General features: G+C 46.7%; 1 protein-coding gene across 1 annotated transcript; it reads right to left on the bottom strand.

The window, feature by feature from the left end:
- Window positions 1-8,694: 8,694 nt before the first annotated feature.
- Window positions 8,695-19,198, bottom strand: LOC113960665. The gene is given in 8 exon segments (XM_027670332.1): window positions 8,695-8,970; window positions 10,142-10,635; window positions 15,119-15,653; window positions 16,232-16,236; window positions 16,399-17,030; window positions 17,032-17,151; window positions 17,153-17,452; window positions 19,035-19,198. Coding segments are annotated over 8 exon segments (2,526 nt in total).
- Window positions 19,199-19,909: the final 711 nt, after the last annotated feature.

The raw sequence follows: 19,909 nt of genomic DNA, 5'->3' as shown, positions 1-19,909 counted from the left end.
GTTTTGTGGGTTAAAACCAATTGTTTGTCCATATAATGGTATTTACTGTATTATTTTTATTAAATTGTAACTCTGACTTATAATCTCTTTTGAGTTGGGTTCATTTCTCCTGCCGGTTTACCTTTAAACCAGCACATTCTGGGGTACCACTTTTATACAGTTCAAGTCATGGATATTCATGGGGCCTCTCAGCTGTTCTCACAACTTGGGATGGCATGGGTGTAAGCAGTTGTTTTCTTTCCCACAACTTGCACAGTGGAATTTTGTTGGTGTACTAATTTCAAATCTTCACCTTCATTTAGGTCTGTAATTAACGCTTTCCTTTCTCACAGTTTTCTATGGTGGGATTATTTCTTTGGGTAGGTTACCCACATTTGCCTTACCAGGCCTGGTTCCTGCTGTTGCCAGTCTGTGCTTATCACAAGTTCCTGTCATGGTAGCTTATGCTATGGGAATTCCCTTCTTTGACAGTGTTTTGAGACAATTCATTGCATTCTTTAAGTCCTGTCACCTCTTCCTTATATTTGCTTCAAATGTCATCTCCTCTTGTTTTCTGTCAAACTGTTGAAAGCATGAAAATAATAAATAATGCATACTTTGTATTCCAGCAACTTTATACAAGTACTCTTATCATATAAGCTCTCCAGTGAGACAAGGGGAATAAAATTTGAGTTGTAGCTCTTTTATCTCAAAATGAGTGGGAAAACATTATGTTCCATTTGTGTCACATCCCACAGCTGGTGCCTGGGAGTTGAGGGAAGGAAATACGTATGGCACATACAGTACTGGAATATCGACAGTAACACAGGTTCTTGAAGCAGAGATTCCCCCCCCACAGCCTGCAGGGAATCCCCCAGGAGCTACAGGTCCATCTGTTTCCCTGAGGCAGTTCATCTCACATCCCAGCATCACTATGGTGATGTGAACTAATCCCCACATGAGCACAGCGGCAGGCCAGGGGTACAGAGACTTGCCAGAAAGAAACTCCAGGGAAGGTTGCTAACACATAAACAGCTCTTCTTAGGAGAAGACAGTCTTGTTTTAATTGTGCTGGAGGCTGATGGACAGTGTTGCCTTAAGAGATCGCAGAAAAAGGGACTCCAAGCCAATTTAGTGTATAAGATAAAGAGAGTAGGTCCTTTAATCTCAGGCCTGAGGCCCAGGGAATACACAACGCGTCTTCCGTGTTGTTGCCTTAAGGTTTTTTTTTTGTTTGTTTGATTTTTGATTTTTAATTTATAGGTTTTAGAAGTAGTTACGTAGATTTTAGAAGCAGCTGCATTTACTCCCTCACCCTTTAGCACAGTAGTTACACATACACCCAACCCTCTTACCCCATTCCATATTCCCCATATCAAGTCCCCCTAAATTCCAGTAGCATATTTAGTCTTCTTTTCAAGGTAGGCCTTCATTTTGTTTAAGAACATCTGCTCCCTGGCCTGAACCACCAGATATCACCCAGAACTTTGGACAAGCTCCAAGGACAGTGTGCCCTGAAGAAGATGAAGATGAGGAAGAAAGGGTCTCAAAATGCCTCCAGACTCAATTCGCGAGGGGCGGGTTGGGGGGTGGAACGGGGCAAAGGCCGGGGGGTGGATAAATCAGGGATTGGATGGACATTATTATAAAATTGTAACACTGGGTCGGGGGGCAGCGCATGCGCAACTTGTAACCCCAATGCCTGAGAGGCATCATTAAAACCTTCCCTTACCTTACCTCCAAATTAATTTGCCCTGGAGTTTTTTCTCCCTGAGTTTTCTTCAGGCAACAGTGTCCATGGGGTTCCACAATTTAAGGTATTATCCCAACCAATCCCAGATCTATCCACCCCCCAGATCCTCTCCCTGGCACACCCCTTTGGGAATTGAGTCTGGGGTCTTTGGGACCCCCTCTTCCTCATCTTTGTCTTCCTCACAGCACGTCCAGTCCTTGGAGCTCCTCCAAAGTTCTGGGCTTGAAGGTCGCTTTGTCTGAGGGGTATCTTGTTGTTCAAGCCAGGGTGCAAATGTTCTTAAACAGAATGAAGGCCTACCTTGAGGGAAGTCTAAACAGGCTAATGGAATTTAGAGGGATTGATATGGAATGGGGAAACAGGGTTGGGTAAATGTGTAAACTACTGTGCTAAAGGGTGACCTAACTACAGCTACATTAAAATCTACATTCACTACACAACTACTTCTAAAATCTACACAAGTTAGAAAACCAAAAAATTCCATAGGCATCAGTCCCCCCTTTTAGAGATGGACAAAACTCAATCTTGTCCAATCTCTACCACCTATACTTAACATCATACCAGAAAGATGACCAACATCTACAACACTAACCATACATTAAGCTATTATGCAGATCTAACACTATATACAACTAACATGAATAGCTGTTTTATCCAGGTTCAGATTTGGTAACCTTGAAGTAAGTTTATAGAAGATATCTCTGTAAACTTAATGAGACATCCTCAGGAATTGCCCAATGTAGGATTTAAACTTGTTGCCAAATTTCAGCCGAATCCATAGTGCAAATCCAGCACTCACTTTCATGAAGAATATTGGGTGCATTTTACTAAAGCCAAATGGAAATTTTGGTTCTAAACCTAATCCATAGTTACTGGTGATATTAGACAATACACAGAGAAAAATAGTTCAAACATAATTTTAACAGTTTGTAACAGTCTCTGTTGTTTCACTTGTCTCAGGAACAGAGGCCTTTTCCCCTCTGGGTAGCGAATCCAGGGTTCTTTGCCAACAACTCTGACCACGATGGAGATGGTCAGCTGAATTTGAAACAGTTCTTTCCGTTTGGTTTGCAGGGGTTTCAGCCCCACTGTTTAGCATAGGCTCAGTTTCTGGGCTGGAACAGATGAACAGGAGTGTCCAGTCCCATAGGTCTAGATGACACGATGAATCTCTGCAGTTCCTGCAAAGTAGAGCTTAAACCATTAACCAGTTTTGCAGATTAACTTTCCCTTATGTGAATTTGGATCATGTTGTTTTCCGCCTTGGATTGTATGTGGATCTTTAATATGGCCATAGACAAGGCCTGAACCCACATCATAGACATTTCATGACAAACCCTGTTTATTTGTGTTTTGTGAGTTGATGAAGTGTGACTCTCTGTTCGATGACAATCTCACAGGAACCCCTGCATCTTGACTGTGTGAGAGGAACTCGAGCTTTTATAACACAAAGTGATCAACTGCCAGTCACAGATCTATAGGCCAGTTAGGAGCTTACCAGAAGCAGGCTGCGTCTGGATGTAACATTAAACAGCACCCTGGCAGTGCCAGTAGCTCATCACAGAGAGCTTGTACTCTCTGGATAGATTCCGGGCCTTACTGGGGGACAGGCCATCCTGCCACAGTCTGCCCCAGGCTGCAGTCGATCATCTTTACCTCATGGAGTGGTAGTGCAGGTACCTCTTGCCTCCATGGATAAAAGCATCCTCACGTATTGGGTTAGGTGCACTCGTATATGTGAACACCAACAAAACAGTCGTATTACAATAAAGCTAGGAAGCAATCTAAGCAAACCATTTAAGCCATCTAAACAAATCATCCCAACAACGATGTTACCAGTTTGTCTCAATGATTGCAGGCAAGATGCAAGTCAGGTCTCAGGGTCCCATGGGAGGGCCCACAGAACCAGTGCTGTTGCAGTGCTGCAGCCACCTTCTCATCCCCCTTTCCATCTTAACACAGGACTTTTCTTCTGTGAAATTCAGCATTCACACACTCCAAGATGACACTGGATGAGAAAGCATTTTAGAGGCATAATCCTTTTCACAGGTTGCAGTAGCCAAGGAGACACAGATATTCCAAACAGTGTTCACGAAATGCTGTTAAACTGCTGGGACAGAACATATACAAATATGAACATTGCAAACTTTAAAGCAATCAGTGTAGCAAAAGCAATATAAGCTTTCAATCCTTTTGTAATTAAACTAACAGTAAGAGAAGCCTAAAAGCAACATAGGACAGATGACAACAAAAACAAATATCATAGGCTGATTTTACAACAGTTCTTAACCATGTCAGAAGCCTTTCCTTATTGGTCTTTCTTGTTACTTACTCCTGACCCATTCCAGGAATTCTTATTACAGTCCAAAACCTCTTGTCTTGGTGTATCTCGCAGTTGTTAAGGCATTCGTTCACTTCTGCACAAAGTTGTTTCCATATGACTCTCAGCCTGGTGGCACAGCTTTCAGGTCTGTCTGCTGGAAAAAGCTTTCTGCAAACAGTCAACTTCTGATACATCGTTAGTTCACATTGAGAGCAAAACAGTGGCCCCCCTTTTGGTTCTGCCACAGCCCCCTGAGCTGAATTTGGGCACAGAGTGCAGGAATATTCACAGGCTGTGAGCCTGAAACAGGCTTAGAGCACACAGGGGCCAATATAGCTGGCTCTTCTATCCCCTTCCTCAGGACCCCCCAGGTGAGTCAGGTACAGGTGTGGTGCCCCCCTGGGTGGGTCAGGTCCAGGTGCAGTTCCCCCTTGTGAGAAAAATCTCATTTATTGAATTTAGAAAGACGGCAAAAGTTTGCAAAACAAAAGGAATAAAACGAAAAGGAAAAATTACAACACGTGTTGGGTGTCCTAGGCACGCAGGATTCCCAGAACACCCCCTTCAATTCAAAAGTCCCGCTTTTTAAACATTCTTAAGGTTTAACCCCGTTTACGTCATAGAAGAGGCGTTCCCCTCTTTCTGGTTGGCTGTGTCGTGCTGGGAGGTGGAGTGTCCAGCAGCATGGCAGCTTCCAGGACCAGCCATGTGGTATAAGGGGTTTCCTTACCAATATTCATTTACAGTTCCCCTATTCCCGTTCGCATGTTTCCCTGACACCGGTTCCAGGCTGAATCCGGCGTCTTACAGCTCCGCGATAGGCCCTATAGGTTAGTAAAGAAAAACTCTTATGTTAGTGATTTGCTAAATTCATTTGCTTGTAATAAAACCGATTCTTTATTTCCCACACCCTCCACCGCAGGACCCCCCCGCGGGGCCAACCCCCCCTTTCCGTGTTAGCCAGTCCAACGGGCGAGGGGAGGGGCCACAGCGGTGGCCGGCCAGTCCGTGGGACAGTGTCGGTCGCTCAGCCTTTCGTACCGTGTCCATTCCTGCCGGGTTCCCTTTGGGAAACCCCCCGCAGTTCACAACAGGGATGGGGCTAAAACAAGTCTCGGGCAAGCTTCCCTTTTGACCTTCCCTTCTCGCTGTTGCAAAAAGTATCTTTTCCGGTTTCCGGCCGCTCGTGGACTCTGTTGCTATAGCAACGATTGCAAGCCTGGAGCTCGAGTTGGCAGGGCCATGCCAACTCGGGAGGCGGGGCGGGCCCGGGGGCGGTCCAGGGCACGACCATTCGTGCTTGCGCCGCCTCCTTCTCCGATTTGATGTACTTCATTCCCTGTACATTTTAAGCAAAGCATTTGCAGAGCATAGGATTAATACATACAAGCTGCATCATGTATATGCCTTTCTCAACTTAATGGTACAAGATTTGGTCTATGTTCTTTCTTTTTGTAACAGCAGAGTGTTCTATTTTACTTGCCAGATAGACAGAGAAGGAATATGTCAAGGGTTCTGAAAATTAGGAAATCAAACTCAAGCGTTCAAAGGTCCCAGCTGTTACTTGGGAAGAGTTACACAGAAATGAAAAAGCTCGAAATATTATGGATTATTGCTGGCAAATGTTACCTGTGATATGCTGGCAATAGAGCTAAGGGTAATCATAAAATCAGAGAACAGGTCACACATCATGTTATGTTTATGACTAATGCACAGAAATCTTCATTGATCTGAGTCAATAAACAGGACAACAAGGTGCAGCATTTCTTATGATTCTGGAAAGAACAGATTTAAGAGATTGTGACTGTATTCCACAGGGCCATATTTTACAGATCTTTGTTAGTCTTTACATGTTCATAATAATTTAAGCTTCCAATTTTAATCAGGATTAAAACCAGGGAGAAAGAAACTTTGATTTACATAGATGATTTTATTTTTGCTTTGCATTTGTACTCGGTAGTTATCTTCATTCTCACTGACTGTCATAATGATTAACACAAGCTGATTTTCAATGTATATTGATACATTTCAATATCTTTTTTATTTTAGCATATAAATATACTCACAGTGAGAGTGCAAGAATGTAGCGGGAATGTTGATTTTTTCTTTTTTGTTTGGTCTGTGTTTGGCCCCAGCCACCTGTGGTAGTTTATATTCTCCCTGCCAAGTTCACTGATAAAACAGAGAATTTGTCCTTGGAGGGAGAACTTCTGTATAAACCATTTTAATTGGTGTTCTACTATTAGTTCATTGTCTGCCAAGGGCATTTGAAGGAGAAGGTGAAGAGGAGAGGAGGAAGGCTCAACCCTCGACTCAATTAGAAGAGACCCCCAAAGTAGACTGCGCATGCGTTAGGGGATTTCCAAAGTTCTCACACATGCGCTGAAGGGATGAATTTATATAACTAGGAGGGTGGGATTGAGAGCCTCTGGCAGGGTGGTACTGGCCACGCCTTCCCGGGCAGAGGTGCTCATTGATTGTATAAAAGCAGACAGGTTTTTTGTTTTGGGTGGGCTTGCTCTACATGAAGGACCAAGTGGCCTTTAGCGGGGATGCCTGCTGTCGTGGGAGCCTGCTAACCCTCTGGAAAATGCTGCTGCCGCAGAGGGCTTTATAGTCTTTGGAGTGGGTAAGATCATCTCATAAATGACACCTAGGTGAGTAGGGTGTCGTACTTTCCTCTTTGGTTTTCCCCTTCTCCCGAGTGCCCGTTTTTGTTAGCCACCTTTTTGTAATAAATATCTGCTTTATTGAGTTCCAACGGTGTCTGGGTTTTCAAGTTTCAGGATGTCTTGAACCCTCCCTAATACATTTTTGGCGACAAAGATGTCATACTGAACGTGAAATTTCTCTTTGCAGGACTGTGCCGCCTGACTTGTCTCCAGGTGGGACCCGTGGAGAGGGGTGATGCCTGCTCAGCTGGTGCTAAGAAAAAAACTCCGAAGCAGTTAATTGAGGGTGAGATAAGGAAAGGGTTTAATTGTGCCAAGGCAAAAGATGTTATACGACACGCGCCGGCTGTGCCTGAGACGTTACATTTTATAACAATATCTGTCCAATCCCAAATGTGTCCACCCCGTTACTTTTGCCCTGATCCACCCCCTGGCCCACCTCCTGGGAATTGGGTCTGGGGGCTTTTCTTCATCATCTTCATCTTCTTCGGGGCACAGAGGGTACAGAGTCACCTAGTTCTTGACTCTGTTCTGTGGTTTAGGCCAAGATACAAGCGTTCTCCAAACAGAATAGGCCTTGCCTTGACAAGAGACTAAACATATCTACTGGATTCAGGGATAGGATTGATATAGGATACATGGAATGGGGTAAGAGGGTTAAGGAATTTGTAAACTAAAGGGTGCTACAGGGCAGAGGGATAAGGGCTGCTGCTTTTAAAATCTACTTCTACTACTTATAAAACTTATAAAGCTTACAAAAAATTAGAAAAATAAAAACTAATAGAGGGTTAAGGCATCAGTCCCCCCTTAGAGACTGGACAAAACCCAAAGGTCTTGTCCAATCTCTACTTACATCTACAACAACTATAACATCTGTACATGCAGTGAGCTATTATACTAACACTAAGTATGTACAATACTAGAATAAACAGTTGTTTCATCCATGTCCAATTCAGTAACCATGAAGTGAGTTTGTGGAGGACATCTCCTAAACCCAGGGAGACATCATCCAGAGATATTTGGTGAAAGATTTTGGTTTGATTTCGAATTGCGGCCAAATCATTATTAATTCTACCAGTCCAGTCTATGTAAGAGCAGCAACTGGTGTTGATAACTTTACACACGCCTCCCTGTGAGGCTAGCAAGAAATTGAGGGCCATTTGATTTTGTACCACTACATGAGACAAGCTTTGGAATTGTTCTTTTAGGGCTTCAATTGCATCCAAAGTGTGATCTTGAATGTCTTCCATGACAGCTGAAATGTTTACAATTGCTTTTTCTAATTCACTCACTCCTAGAGATGGGACTAAGGCTCTGACTATGCTGTGGAAAATTGTAGGGCGCTCAATAAGGGGATTGTTAGTTCTTTTCACCCTTTTTGGATAGGTTTTATCCCATTCTTGTTCGTCAATTGGGTCGAGAATTGTTATATTTGGGATCACTGCCCCTAGGGCACAGGCCCGATCTTTATCAAGGGGCAAAACTTTCCAAGCCTCCTTTTCACAGATCCAGCACCATCCTGAACCCTGGGGAGGAGTTAATCTCAAAGGCAACTGTGCCATCCCTGCAACAATTTCTGGGTTTATCCCTTCTTTTGAATTGTTTTTATCACAGTAGGGGGGGAGAATGATTTTTCCTGTAGCATTTACAATCATGCAGGGAACTATATCCTGATTAGAAACCACATTACTTAGGGCCACCGGATAATAAGCCTCTGTAACGGGCTTCCAGGTCCCTGGGAAATTTATCATGGACTTACCAAAGTTTGTCCCATTTAGTAAAATGTCAATTAGGTTAGGGGCCAGTCACTATCCTCATCATCAATTGCTGGTACTTGCGTACAAATCCAGCATTCAGTTTTCCGAAGAATTTTTGACACATTTTGGACTAGGGCCACATGCAATTTTTGATCCCAAACTCAGTTCATAGTTACCGGTTGCACGAACAGAATACACAGCACAAACAGTCTATGCCACATCTTCTTCGTCGGTGTCCGGTTCTGATTGGCTGGTTGTTCCAGGAGCTGGTGCTCTTTTGACTCTGGAATAGTGGAACCAGGGTTCTCTGCCAGCGACTTTGACAGCGGTGAGGGAAGTCAGCAGGACTTGGTATGGTCCTCTCCACTTGGCTCGCAAGGGGTCACTGTTCCACCGCTTGACGTAGACCCAGTCTCCTGGTTGGAAGGGATGAGCAGGGGTGTCCAGTCCTATGGGTCTGGATAACTCGATGACCCTCTGGAGCTTCTGCAAAGTAGAGCCTAAAGCAATCAAATATTTTTGTAAATCGGCTCTCCCTCTTATGTGTACATCCCCTGGTATGTGTGGTGCCTGATATGGTCTTCCACACAGTATTTCATATGGACTTATGTTATCCCTCCGCCTTGGTTGGATACGAATCCTCAGCAGAGCTAGTGGCAAAGCTTGAACCCACGACATAGATGTTTCCTGACAAATTTTGCTAATTTGCGTTTTCAGATTACCATTCATTCGTTCAACTTTGCCACTAGCCTGAGGTCTATGGGGGTATGTAGGTCCCAGACAATTCCCAGGATGCGGCATACCTCTTTTACTATTGTCGCAATAAAATGTGTTCCTCTATCTGATGACATTCCCAGAGGAACCCCAAATCTTGGAATTATGGGGTTAAGTAAAGCTTTTACCACTTCCCTCGCTGTGTTAGTGCGTCAGGGGTATGCTTCAGGCCATCCACTGAAAGTGTCAACTAACACAAGTATGTATTTATACCCCCCCCAAGGTGGTAACTCAGCAAAATCTATTTGCCAGTAATCTCCGGGTTGGTCTCCAGCCTTTGTTACCCCTAGTACCACTCTCTTTGTTGTATCTGGGTTATTTCGCTTACAGATTTCACACTTACCTACTATGGACTGTACAGCTTCAGTCATACCTGTCCCTATTACTGTTTTCTTTAGGTGTTTTAGAAGGTTTTCCGTTCCCCAGTGGGTAGCCTCATGTTCCTGTTGAGCTATTTCCCTAAGGAGCGGTGGTGGAACTATAACCTGTCCTGTGGGTGTGACAGCCCACCCCCCTTCCTTGATTTCAGCTTTCAGTGATTTAATTAACTGATTGTCTTTCTCATCATATTTAGGGGTGTATTTTGTTAAGTCAATTTCTCTTTGCGGTACTATTGCTAGGATGCCTTTTTCTGCAGCCCCTTTTGCTGCTTGATCAGTAAAATGATTTCCCAACTCGGGAGTTGTTTTCCCCTTTTGGTGGGCTCTACAGTGCATAATAGCTACCTCTTCTGGTTTTTTTAAATATTCTGCAGGAGTGCATGGATTTGGTCTGCATGCTTGACTCCACTGCCTTGGGCTGTCAGTAGTCCTCTCTCTTTCCAGATGGCTCCGTGGGCATGTACAACACTAAATGCATATTTTGAGTCAGTCCAGATATTTACCTTCTTTCCTTTGCTCAGTTCCAAGGCTCTTGTCAGCGCGATTAGTTCTGCCTTTTGGGATGACACATCTGCTGGCAAGGCCTTTGCCTCGATCACTTCATCTCTGGTCGTCACTGCATACCCTGTGAAGCGCTTACCATCTCGCATGAAGCTGCTTCCGTCTGTATACAGTTCCCAGTCTGCATTTTCCAGAGGCACATCTTTCAGGTCTGGTCTGCTGGAATAAGTCTCTTCTATAGTCTGTAAACAGTCATGCTTGGGGACACTGTCGGTTAGTGTTGAGGACAGAAACATAGCTGGATTTACAATAGATGTTGTTTTCAAAGTAACATCGTCCTGTTCCAGCAACACAACCTGATACTTAAGCATTCTGCTGGGGGACAGCCAGTGGCCTCCCTTTTGTTCAAGCACGGCTTGAACTGCATGGGGTACATACACGGTGATATGCTGCCCAAGGGTGAGCTTCCGGGCCTCTTCAATCAGGATAACAGTTGCTGCAAGAGCACCGCGGCCACCCTTGGCTAACACTGTCCAGCTGTTTAGAGAAATAAGCCACGACTCTTTGTTGGCTTCCCGATGTAGCGTGCACGTGGCACGCTGCCTTTATATAATAAAGAAATCATGTACGCTCCCTGTGAGATGGTAGACAAAGAGCTTTATTCGAAATTCCCGCTCCCTTTTATATCCCACAACCATGTGATCTCTTTATCCAATGGGGGTTGTAAACCTCGGCGCATGCTCTCTGGGCGTCTCTGCCTTGGTACATTCCCTTTGTACCTCAGACACGCCCCTCCATCACCCCCCTTTTTATTATTTAAGAGGATCACAAAAACAGTGCAAAACAACAGTACAAACAATCAGAACAGTACATTATAAACTACCAAAGCTTGCAATGACCCAGCACACTGCTTGCTTCGGCCTCTTATGCTTCTAATGTAAACCTTTTAAAACCTTCTTATATTCCTAAGGGGTAGTGCAACTTGGAGAAATAACTTTATTAACTTAAAGGCCTTGGCCTAACCGTGCAAACTTATAACCTTTGTTAACTTGAGGGTTTTAAATAACTGGGGAGTACAACTTTATTAAGAAACAGGCTAAGCTTAGCAAAGCTAAATTCTTTTAAAGCGACCCTGTGGTGGAGGTATTGTTATTTGTGAGGTGTTTCAATATTTGTCCAGTCATACAACACTCTTGTCCATTCACTCTCTCAATCGCTTGATGGCCATCATTTCACACATCATACACACATTCATGGGTTTTTACAAACTGCTTTTTGCCACACTGGTCGTCCTTAATGTAAACCTTAAACATAAACATAACTTTCTTATAACTTCTGCGTCACTCTGGTTCTTGCTGATGTGATTTTATGCCTCGTGGGGTGTAACAGACCTGGAAGGGGTTCATTTTAACTCTTTTCCTTCAGACTCCCCAGCATAGCCTCTCTCCCAAATCAGAGATTTAGTGGTTCCGTCCACTGCCCAGATATCAAATCCCTTACCATGACCGATGTTTTGGGAGAGGCACACTAGCCTGGGGTTTGTGTTGTTTTTCATACTTACATGTTTCCAGCATTGTCACAATTTGAAAATTGATACATACATGGCTTTTCACAGATATTCTTTTTGCTATACAGATTCTCTCCCCCCTTTTTTTTGTTTAGTTGACACTGTTTTGATGTGTAGTGTGCTCTTTGTATAATTACCTGTCTAAGGAGTGAGAATGGAATACTTGTGACATGAGAATTTTCCTATTTGATAGGAAATGTAGCTGTTTTACTATGAATATTATGGACCAAGAGTTGCTGAGCAACTAAGCCAGAGTGTCTCACACTCTTGGCCTTTTCTGCAGTGGGTGTTGTGGAGATTACGTGATGTGGGTATATACCTACTGTTACATGCACATATTTTAATATGTCCAATTCAGAGATGTGTGTGGATCTGTTTGCTCAATCTCATTTGCAATTAACCATGTGGGGTTAACGTGTTCTGAGATGGCATTGTTGTGATTTTTTGACAGTTTGGGCGTGACATGATGAAGTCTTGAGTTAACTGAATGTTATTTGAAATTGTCTATTTAAGGAATTTGCATTCTGATGGAAAAATTAATTAGACAATTTCGCTTGCTCCAAGACCTTAGATATGATGTTAAACGTTGTTGTTTTTTCAGTTTCTTAGTTCTTTGTCAGTTGTTGGCCCTTACCTGTCATTGTGTTACCTTGTGTGCATTGCATGAATATCAAAACCTTCTATAATTCACAAGAAACCAAATAGAATGCATTTCAATTAACAGGTAAATGCTACGATATCTCAAATAAACAAACTTTCAAGATGGGGTATCAACTTGCAATATAACAGAAATCAGTTACAACATTAAAAGATTACTTAGTAAACTTTCCCAAGGCAATATGGATGGCAGTCAGTTCCAGAACCTGCACAGCTTTGGTTCACGGTCTGCGTCTCTCTTCCTCATTGTTCTGCAGCAGGATTTTACCTGAGTCACTGCAGCCTTCTATGTTGTTCCCAGATGCATGTGTGAAGGCCCTGAAGCCTTTCACTGATCCGTGTTGGCATCTGGTCATGCCTTTTAAAGGTAGATTAGTGGTCACTGCCCACAACCTGTGTTTTGAGAGATGCATGAAAGTTTTACCATGAAAACTGTTAAGGCAGCTTGGAACCTTGCTTCCTCAGCTGGCATCCTATCCAAATTGTCCTTCGTAGCTGGCATGTGGATGATGGCAGGGTCCCTTCCGTCCAATTCCTGCAGTCGTCCTCTGCCTTTAATGACAAGCTTTGCATACATCTCATTAACAGTCCACACAGTGCTAGATGGTATGTGGGGCAAAATTAGCCACTTTAGAATTTGCAGTGGGTCTTTTTCAGTCTGATCCCACTGTAGCAAGGCTACTAATGGTTGATACCTGCTGGGAATGAAGGCTAGGCAGATTTGCAGTTCAGGATTTCTCCTTCTGCCTTGCCCTCTCTCTATTGCCTTGGTACGAATGCCTAACACCCTTTTGGCTTCTGGTATCAGTAACCTGTTAGACATTAGACTGGAGTCTCTCTTTGGCAGCTGAAGCAGAGGGTGTAACTCCTCTGGGGTTATGCCTGAAATAGGCCTTAACCAATTGACAGTCCCCTGATGCTCCTGCAATTCACGTAAATATAAAGTGTTTTTTACCTCGAGCTGCAGCAGCTGTGGAGAATCTTTTTGCTGTACGAATTCCTGTCCAAGGAAAGTCCAGGGTAGTGGTTGCTGGATTTTCTCCGCTGCAAGCTGCAACCCTGCATCTTGGACAGTTTTGATTAGAGCAGTAAGAGTAAATGGCAGTTCATTTCCTGTGGCCGTGCTTATTGGTATTTTACCTGTATAACGATGTGTCGTGGTTGTTTGATACCTTGTCGGGCTATTTTGCATCCCCTGAGGGAGGACAACCCAGCAATAGTCTTGCATGGGCCGTGCACTGTTCAAGGCCATGATGGGAAAGGCAAGCCTTGGCACATCCTCAGGGTGTAGGAAGGTGGTAAAGGAACAAATCTTTGAATCAGTTACCAATAGCGGCCAACTCGTTGGGAGCATATTGGGTGAAGGCAGTCCATGCTGCGGTGCTCCTACATGCCTTATGACTGCACTTACTGCTTTTGAGTTTGGCAGCACTCTCCACCTGTCACCTTTCTTGGGGGTGCAGAATATAGGGGTGTTGTCTGGGCTGTTTGTTGCCACTTTGGGGCTTGCTTCAAGCTGCTTCCTCTCTGGCACATGAAAGCCGGTGGCACAGAGGGCAGCAAGCAACACAGCAACAAGCAGTGCGATGCTGGCAGCAAGGCATTTGCCTTGCCCTCGGCATCCCTGGTACAACTCAGCTGATTCCTTGCCATTAGAGTATTTTTGGGGCATTGCTGCAAAGGGTCTCCAGGTGTGATCTCCTTGAAAGTGGTCAGTGCTACTGCACCTGACACCACTTGCTCTGAGTCTGGCCTCTTCTTGTATTCCTAGCTGGGCTTCCAGGGCCACAGCTAGAGAGACAGACTGGTGCTCCTCAGAGCCAAATCTTTGGTAAGGTTGAACCAGCTCAGCAGTGCCGTGGTAAACCCCTCCAGAAAAGGTTTGCAAAGCTTTCTCACAGCTTGTTTTTGTCTTTTCTAAAGCCAATTGCTTATACAGCATCCCTCTGGCTTCATTGTATTCAATTTGCTTGTCTAAAGCAGACTGCAGCCGATTTAAATATTGTGGGTTAGGCTCAGCACAACTTTGTAACACTTTTGTGCTGGGCTGATTGGTGTTTTGGTCTGTGGTGAGAAGCCTTCTCATGGCTTTCAGCACCTGTTTGTATATTTCTCGGGGGCGACTTAATTGGGCACCTGCTGTGCTGTGTCTTCCCTCTTCGGTTAATGGGTTTATTGTTATGTCAGCTGGGGTGTTTGCATTGTGTTTGGCACAATTCTCCCGAAAGTCAGATAACCAGTCTACATGTTCTGTGTCATGTGGGGTGGAAAAATAGATGGAATTCAATGTGTCCAGATACTTGAAAGTATTGGTTAAGGATACGCCAGCATCTCTTACCGACTGCCTCAAATTCTTTGTAGCCTCATATGGCAGAGGCTGGAATTGAGGGGGCTGACGTTGGGTAAATCCGTCTGAGCACACCTGAATATCCTCCAGGCTACTTGCCCGAATTGCCTTTTCCCTACATTGTTTCCACCTGTTATCTGATTTTCCCCCGTTTGCCTCCTCGCTCTCGGCTCCCGATAGTGAGTTCAGATTACAAACTGCTGTATTCCCTTCCCCCTGCATGTCTATGGGCTATGTGCTTGTAGCAGTGTGTGTGTGGGGGCGGGTGGGTTACTTGTTTCGTTTGCTGGTGGCTGTGGCTTAGAATGTGTCCCAGTTTTCTTATGTGTATCTTTGCGACGCTAGCAATTGTGTTTTAAAAGTGTTTCAATGTGTTGCGAGGTTTCCATAGCGACAGAGCTGTGTTACCTTGGTTCGGCGGCTGTGGCACATGTTTCTTTGTTCGGCTGCAGTTAGTTTCGGTTTCTGAGTCGGCTGCTTCTCCGCCGCTTTTTTTCTCCCGGCGTCTCCGTGGGGGTCTGCTCGGGTCCCCGAGGCTCCGGCGTGGCTGCTGGGCGTCCCTCAGTGCAGCTAGCGGCTCCGGCGGCGGCGGGGCTCGGCGGCGGCGCGCGGTGTGCTCGATCTGCGGCGGCAGCGGAGGCGACGCGGCTCCTCCGCGGCGCTGGCTGCAGCGGCGCGGGCTGGCGGATTCTCCTCGGCGCGGGCGGTGGCGGCGCTCCTTCTCGGCGCGGCGCACAGCGGCAGGGGACAGCGGCGGACTCGGTCTCGGCAAGGGCGGATGGCGGGGGTTGCTAGGCGAGGTGGGGTTCGGGGGCTGCTGGACGCGGTCGGCACAGGGTTCCCTCGGTCCCACGCAGCTTCTGGGCAGGGCGCGGGGCCAGTGGAGGTGGCGGCGAACGCGCCGGGGGGGGCGGCAGGCAGCACGGAGCTGCGAAGCTTTCTGCTAGGCAGACAGCCAATGTGGGGGTCCGGCGGTGTGGCTGGGGTGGTACGGGCAGCGGCGGCGCTGATCCGGCGTGGCTGGGTAAGCGGTGGCGGTGGGGCAGCAGGGATTTCCCGCGGTTTCAGCGTGTCTCGCGTCCCGGGTTTTCCGAGCTGCGTTCACGCTGCCGCTCGGGGAGCAGTCCTTGCCGCGCAGGCTGCCTCTCAGCTCCACTCACCGCTTCGGTGTTGCGTGTTGGACCCTCTCCGCTTTCTCCGGTGCCTGCCCGCTCCGGTCTCTCGGCATTTTCTTCTTTCTTCTCGTTTCTTCTTTTTTTTCTGTGCACTTTCCCTATACTTTTTTGAGCTCACTAACTTCGTTCCTTGGTCTCCCCCAAGGCAACGTTTACAGACGTCTAGGTTTTTTTCGGTAAAAGGACTCCCACTTTATAAAACTAAAGTGATAACCGGAGATCCTACCGATATATACCTGTTACAGGTTTAAGCTATCTGATCTAATGTAGATTCGGCCCCAGGTTGGGTCGCCAGATGTAGCGTGCACGTGGCATGCTGCCTTTATATAATAAAGAAATCATGTACACTCCCTGTGAGATGGTAGACAAAGAGCTTTATTCGAAATTCCCGCTCCCTTTTATATCCCACAACCATGTGATCTCTTTATCCAATGGGGGTTGTAAACCTCGGCGCATGCTCTCTGGGCGTCTCTGCCTTGGTACATTCCCTTTGTATCTCAGACACGCCCCTACATCCCAGAGTTTGCGATAATACCCCCAGAGCAACATTCAACTGCTCGTGTGTGAACAGTTCGAAAGGTTTAGTTAAATCTGGTAATCCTAGTGCTGGAGCTGACATCAAGGACTGTTTCAGTTGTTTAAACACATCTCTGGTCTCATCTATCCATGTTACAACTCCCTCTTTGGCCATTTTCAGGGCTTCATACAGAGGTTTGACTAGCAACCCATAGTTAGCTATCCACAGCCGACACCATCCTACCATTCCCAGGAAGGCCTGCATCTCTCGTACAGTGTGGGGCTCTGGGAGACGGCAAATGGCCTCTTTTTGGTCTGTGCTGAGTCGCCGATGCCCACGATAGATTTCAAGCCCCAGGTAGATGACTATCTCTTTGGCTATTTGTGCCTTCTCTCTTGAGACCCGATACCCACTTAGCCCCAAAAAGTTCAAGAGACTTACAGTGAGCTCGATGCATTGGTCCTGGCTTCTGGCTGCAATTAAGATGTCATCTACATACTGCAGGACAACTCCTTCTTGCTGCTGTCTTCTCCAGTCTTCCAGTTCTTTTGCCAACTGGTTCCCAAAAATTGTCAGACTGTTCTTAAAGCCTTGTGGAAGAACTCTCCAGGTTAGTTGCGTTTTCCTCCGTCTCAGGATTTTCCCACTCAAAGGCAAAAAGCTCTTGGCTGTCTTTATGTACAGGAATGCAGAAAAAGGCATCTTTAAGATCGAGTACAGTGAACCATCCTAAATCTTCTGTCAGTGGTTAACAGTGTATAGGGGTTGGCTACCACCGGGTAGATGTCCTCAGTTATTTTATTGATGGTCCTAAGATCTTGGACTAGCCGATAGCTTTTGCCATCAGCCTTTTTCACTGGTAGGATGGGGGTATTAAATCTGGATTCACATTCTACCAGTAACACAAATTTAAGAAACCTTTCAATTATAGGTGCTAAGCCTTTTCGGCTTTCTAATTTCAAAGGATATTGTTTTTGCCTTACCGGGACTGCTCCTGGCCTGAGTGTGATGCTTACTGGTTCAGCTTGCTTTGACTTCCCAGGGTATTCGCTGGCCCAGAATAAAGGTATGACAGCATTTTCAACTTCTTCAGGGATCTCTCCATGATTTTCCTGTATAAAGAAAGCAGTTGCCTCGATATATTTAGTGTCTGGAATTATAACTTTTATGTCTCCCCCCTTGCTGAATTTAATTTCAGCTTCTAATTTTTCCAGTAAGTCTCTACCCAATAAAGGCCTAGGAGAATTTGACATCTAAAGAAATTGATGAGTTACCCAGTGCTTACCCAATTTGAATTTCAAAGGTTTAAAAAATGGCCTTGTTTCACTTACCCCTGTAGCACCTACCACAGTTATAGTTTCATTACTGAGTTTCCCTTCCACAGTATTTAACACAGAATATGCCGCACCTGTATCAACCAAGAACTCAACATCCTCCCCCCCGAGCTTAGCTGTGACCAGAGGCTCTGCCGGGGAAGAAACCTCCGGTTCCCTTCATGCATTCTGACTCACAGTCAGCTGAGGAGCTGGTGGTGGAGGGGGGAGAGGGTTTTCAGTTTTCCTCAGTTCTGGGCAGTCTTTTCTCCAATGTCCTTTCTTTTTACAATAAGAGCACCTGTCGTCTGTTATGTCCTGCTGACGATTAGACCTGTGATACCTGTGGTTACATCTATGATGTTCTCGATAACCACTTTCTAGTTCCATCACCCTTGTTCTCTTTTTCTGCTCCCTATTTCGATATACTGTCCAAGCTATATCTAATAGATCACCAATATCCTTCTTATCACCACCTGCTTTTTGCAGTTTTTTTCTTATGTCATCTGTGGACTGCCCTACAAATAAATACACCAGATTTTTCTTTCCCAGATCTGACTCTATGTCTATGTCGGTATATTTCCTAATGACATCCTTCAACCTGTTTAGAAAGTCTGTGGGTGATTCATTTGTGTCTTGTTTAACCTCGTACATTTTGGACCAGTTTATCGCCTTCGGAACCCCATGCCAAAATCCATAAATTACCCAGTCCTGATTACGTTTCAATGCTTCCAGATTTGGTGGTACGTTAGGATCCCATTTGGGATCGTCAGGGGGGAAGATGTCCTTAATATCTTCCCCTGGAAACCACTCAGAGGTTTTTAGCATTTCAATTGCAGTTTTGAGAGAAAAAAATCTCATTTATTGAATTTAGAAAGACGGTAAAAGTTGCAAAACAAAAGGAACAAAACGAAAAGGAAAAATTTGCAGTACTCAGGACACTGATGTCTCTCTTGGTTGCTAAGGCACTGTGGACTCTTCCTTTACTTGTCGTAGACCAGGACCTCCAGGGCTCCCCCTGCAAACGCTCTCTAGTTTCTCGCTGCTTAGTCTATACACACAGACAGGGCTGTTCTTGTCAAACTTCTTACGCTTGTTGATTGCTTAGCTTTCACATTTGTCAAAGTTTTTTCTGCGGGGTTTTCTGCCCCCAGAGCCAAACTAGAATTCCGGCACTGCCTCCAGGCACCGCCCCTTGGCACCGCCCCCGCGGCGCCAGCAGGGCCAGCTCCCCACCGGGGCACGCCACCGGCCCCTTGCCTTGGGAACAGCTCGTTCCGGCTTTTTTTTTTTTTTTTTATCTCAGCCGCTTGTGGTACCGCCCCTCTGTGCTGCCTCCCCGCCCCGCGGCGCCTGTCTGCGCCGCGGCCAGCGGGGCCGGCTCCCCGCGCGCTGCGGTCAGCGGAGCCGCTGTGGTCTGCCAGAGCTGCCCCGCTCGCAGCCCGTGCCGCTTGCAGTTCGTGCCAGCCAGCGCCGCAGGCATTCCGGGCCACCCGGAGCTCACGCCGCATCGGCGGAAGCGGCCGCGACCGCCGCCGCTACCCCTAGCACCAGCGGGGCCAGTTTGGCGGCGGCTCCGCCGCCTCTCCGGTCAGGAACTCCCCACGCCGCTCCGGCAGGGCTATGTGCCCCCGCCTCCCGCTATGGGGCCGACCTGCCCCCGCCCGTGCTCCCAGACCGAGACTCTTTCTGTTCCGCGCGGCATCGCGCCACGTGACCACCGCCATTTTCGGTGGCCACTCCGCTCCCGGTACTATGCAATCTCGGCACTGCTTCGTGGCTCCTACGGCCGCCGGTTCGCCCTGCTCCGCCGCTGCCCGGGGCACTTCGCCGCCCGGCGCCGCTCGCTCCCTCGGCACCGGCCCCTGATCAGTTAAGCTGTGGGAACCCCCGCCCCACAGGAGCCGTGTATTTCCGTCTGGCGCCGCCGGCCCCCCGGCTGGTGGTGCTGCCGGATCCCCGTCCAGCGCCACCTTTCGCTTTAGTGTACCGGCGGGCCCTTGGCCGGCACTTTACGTGTTCGCACACACCGCCAGACTCCCAGCTGGCGTCGCCTCCCCTACACACGCGCTACCGGACTCTAAAGCTCCCGCGAGCGCCGTGCCAACCGCTGCCGCTGCGCCGGCCAGCTCCCGGCCGGCCCGCCTGAGATTAGCCCGTCTCCAGCCACGGGGCCGACTCGGTTCCGCCTTCT

Source organism: Neopelma chrysocephalum, unplaced genomic scaffold (genome assembly GCF_003984885.1).
Source record: "Neopelma chrysocephalum unplaced genomic scaffold, ASM398488v2 Primary Assembly neopelma1_96833, whole genome shotgun sequence".
Taxonomy (NCBI): domain Eukaryota; kingdom Metazoa; phylum Chordata; class Aves; order Passeriformes; family Pipridae; genus Neopelma; species Neopelma chrysocephalum.
Note: the sequence above shows the minus strand (reverse complement) of the source record. Positions and strands in the feature narration are given on the sequence as shown.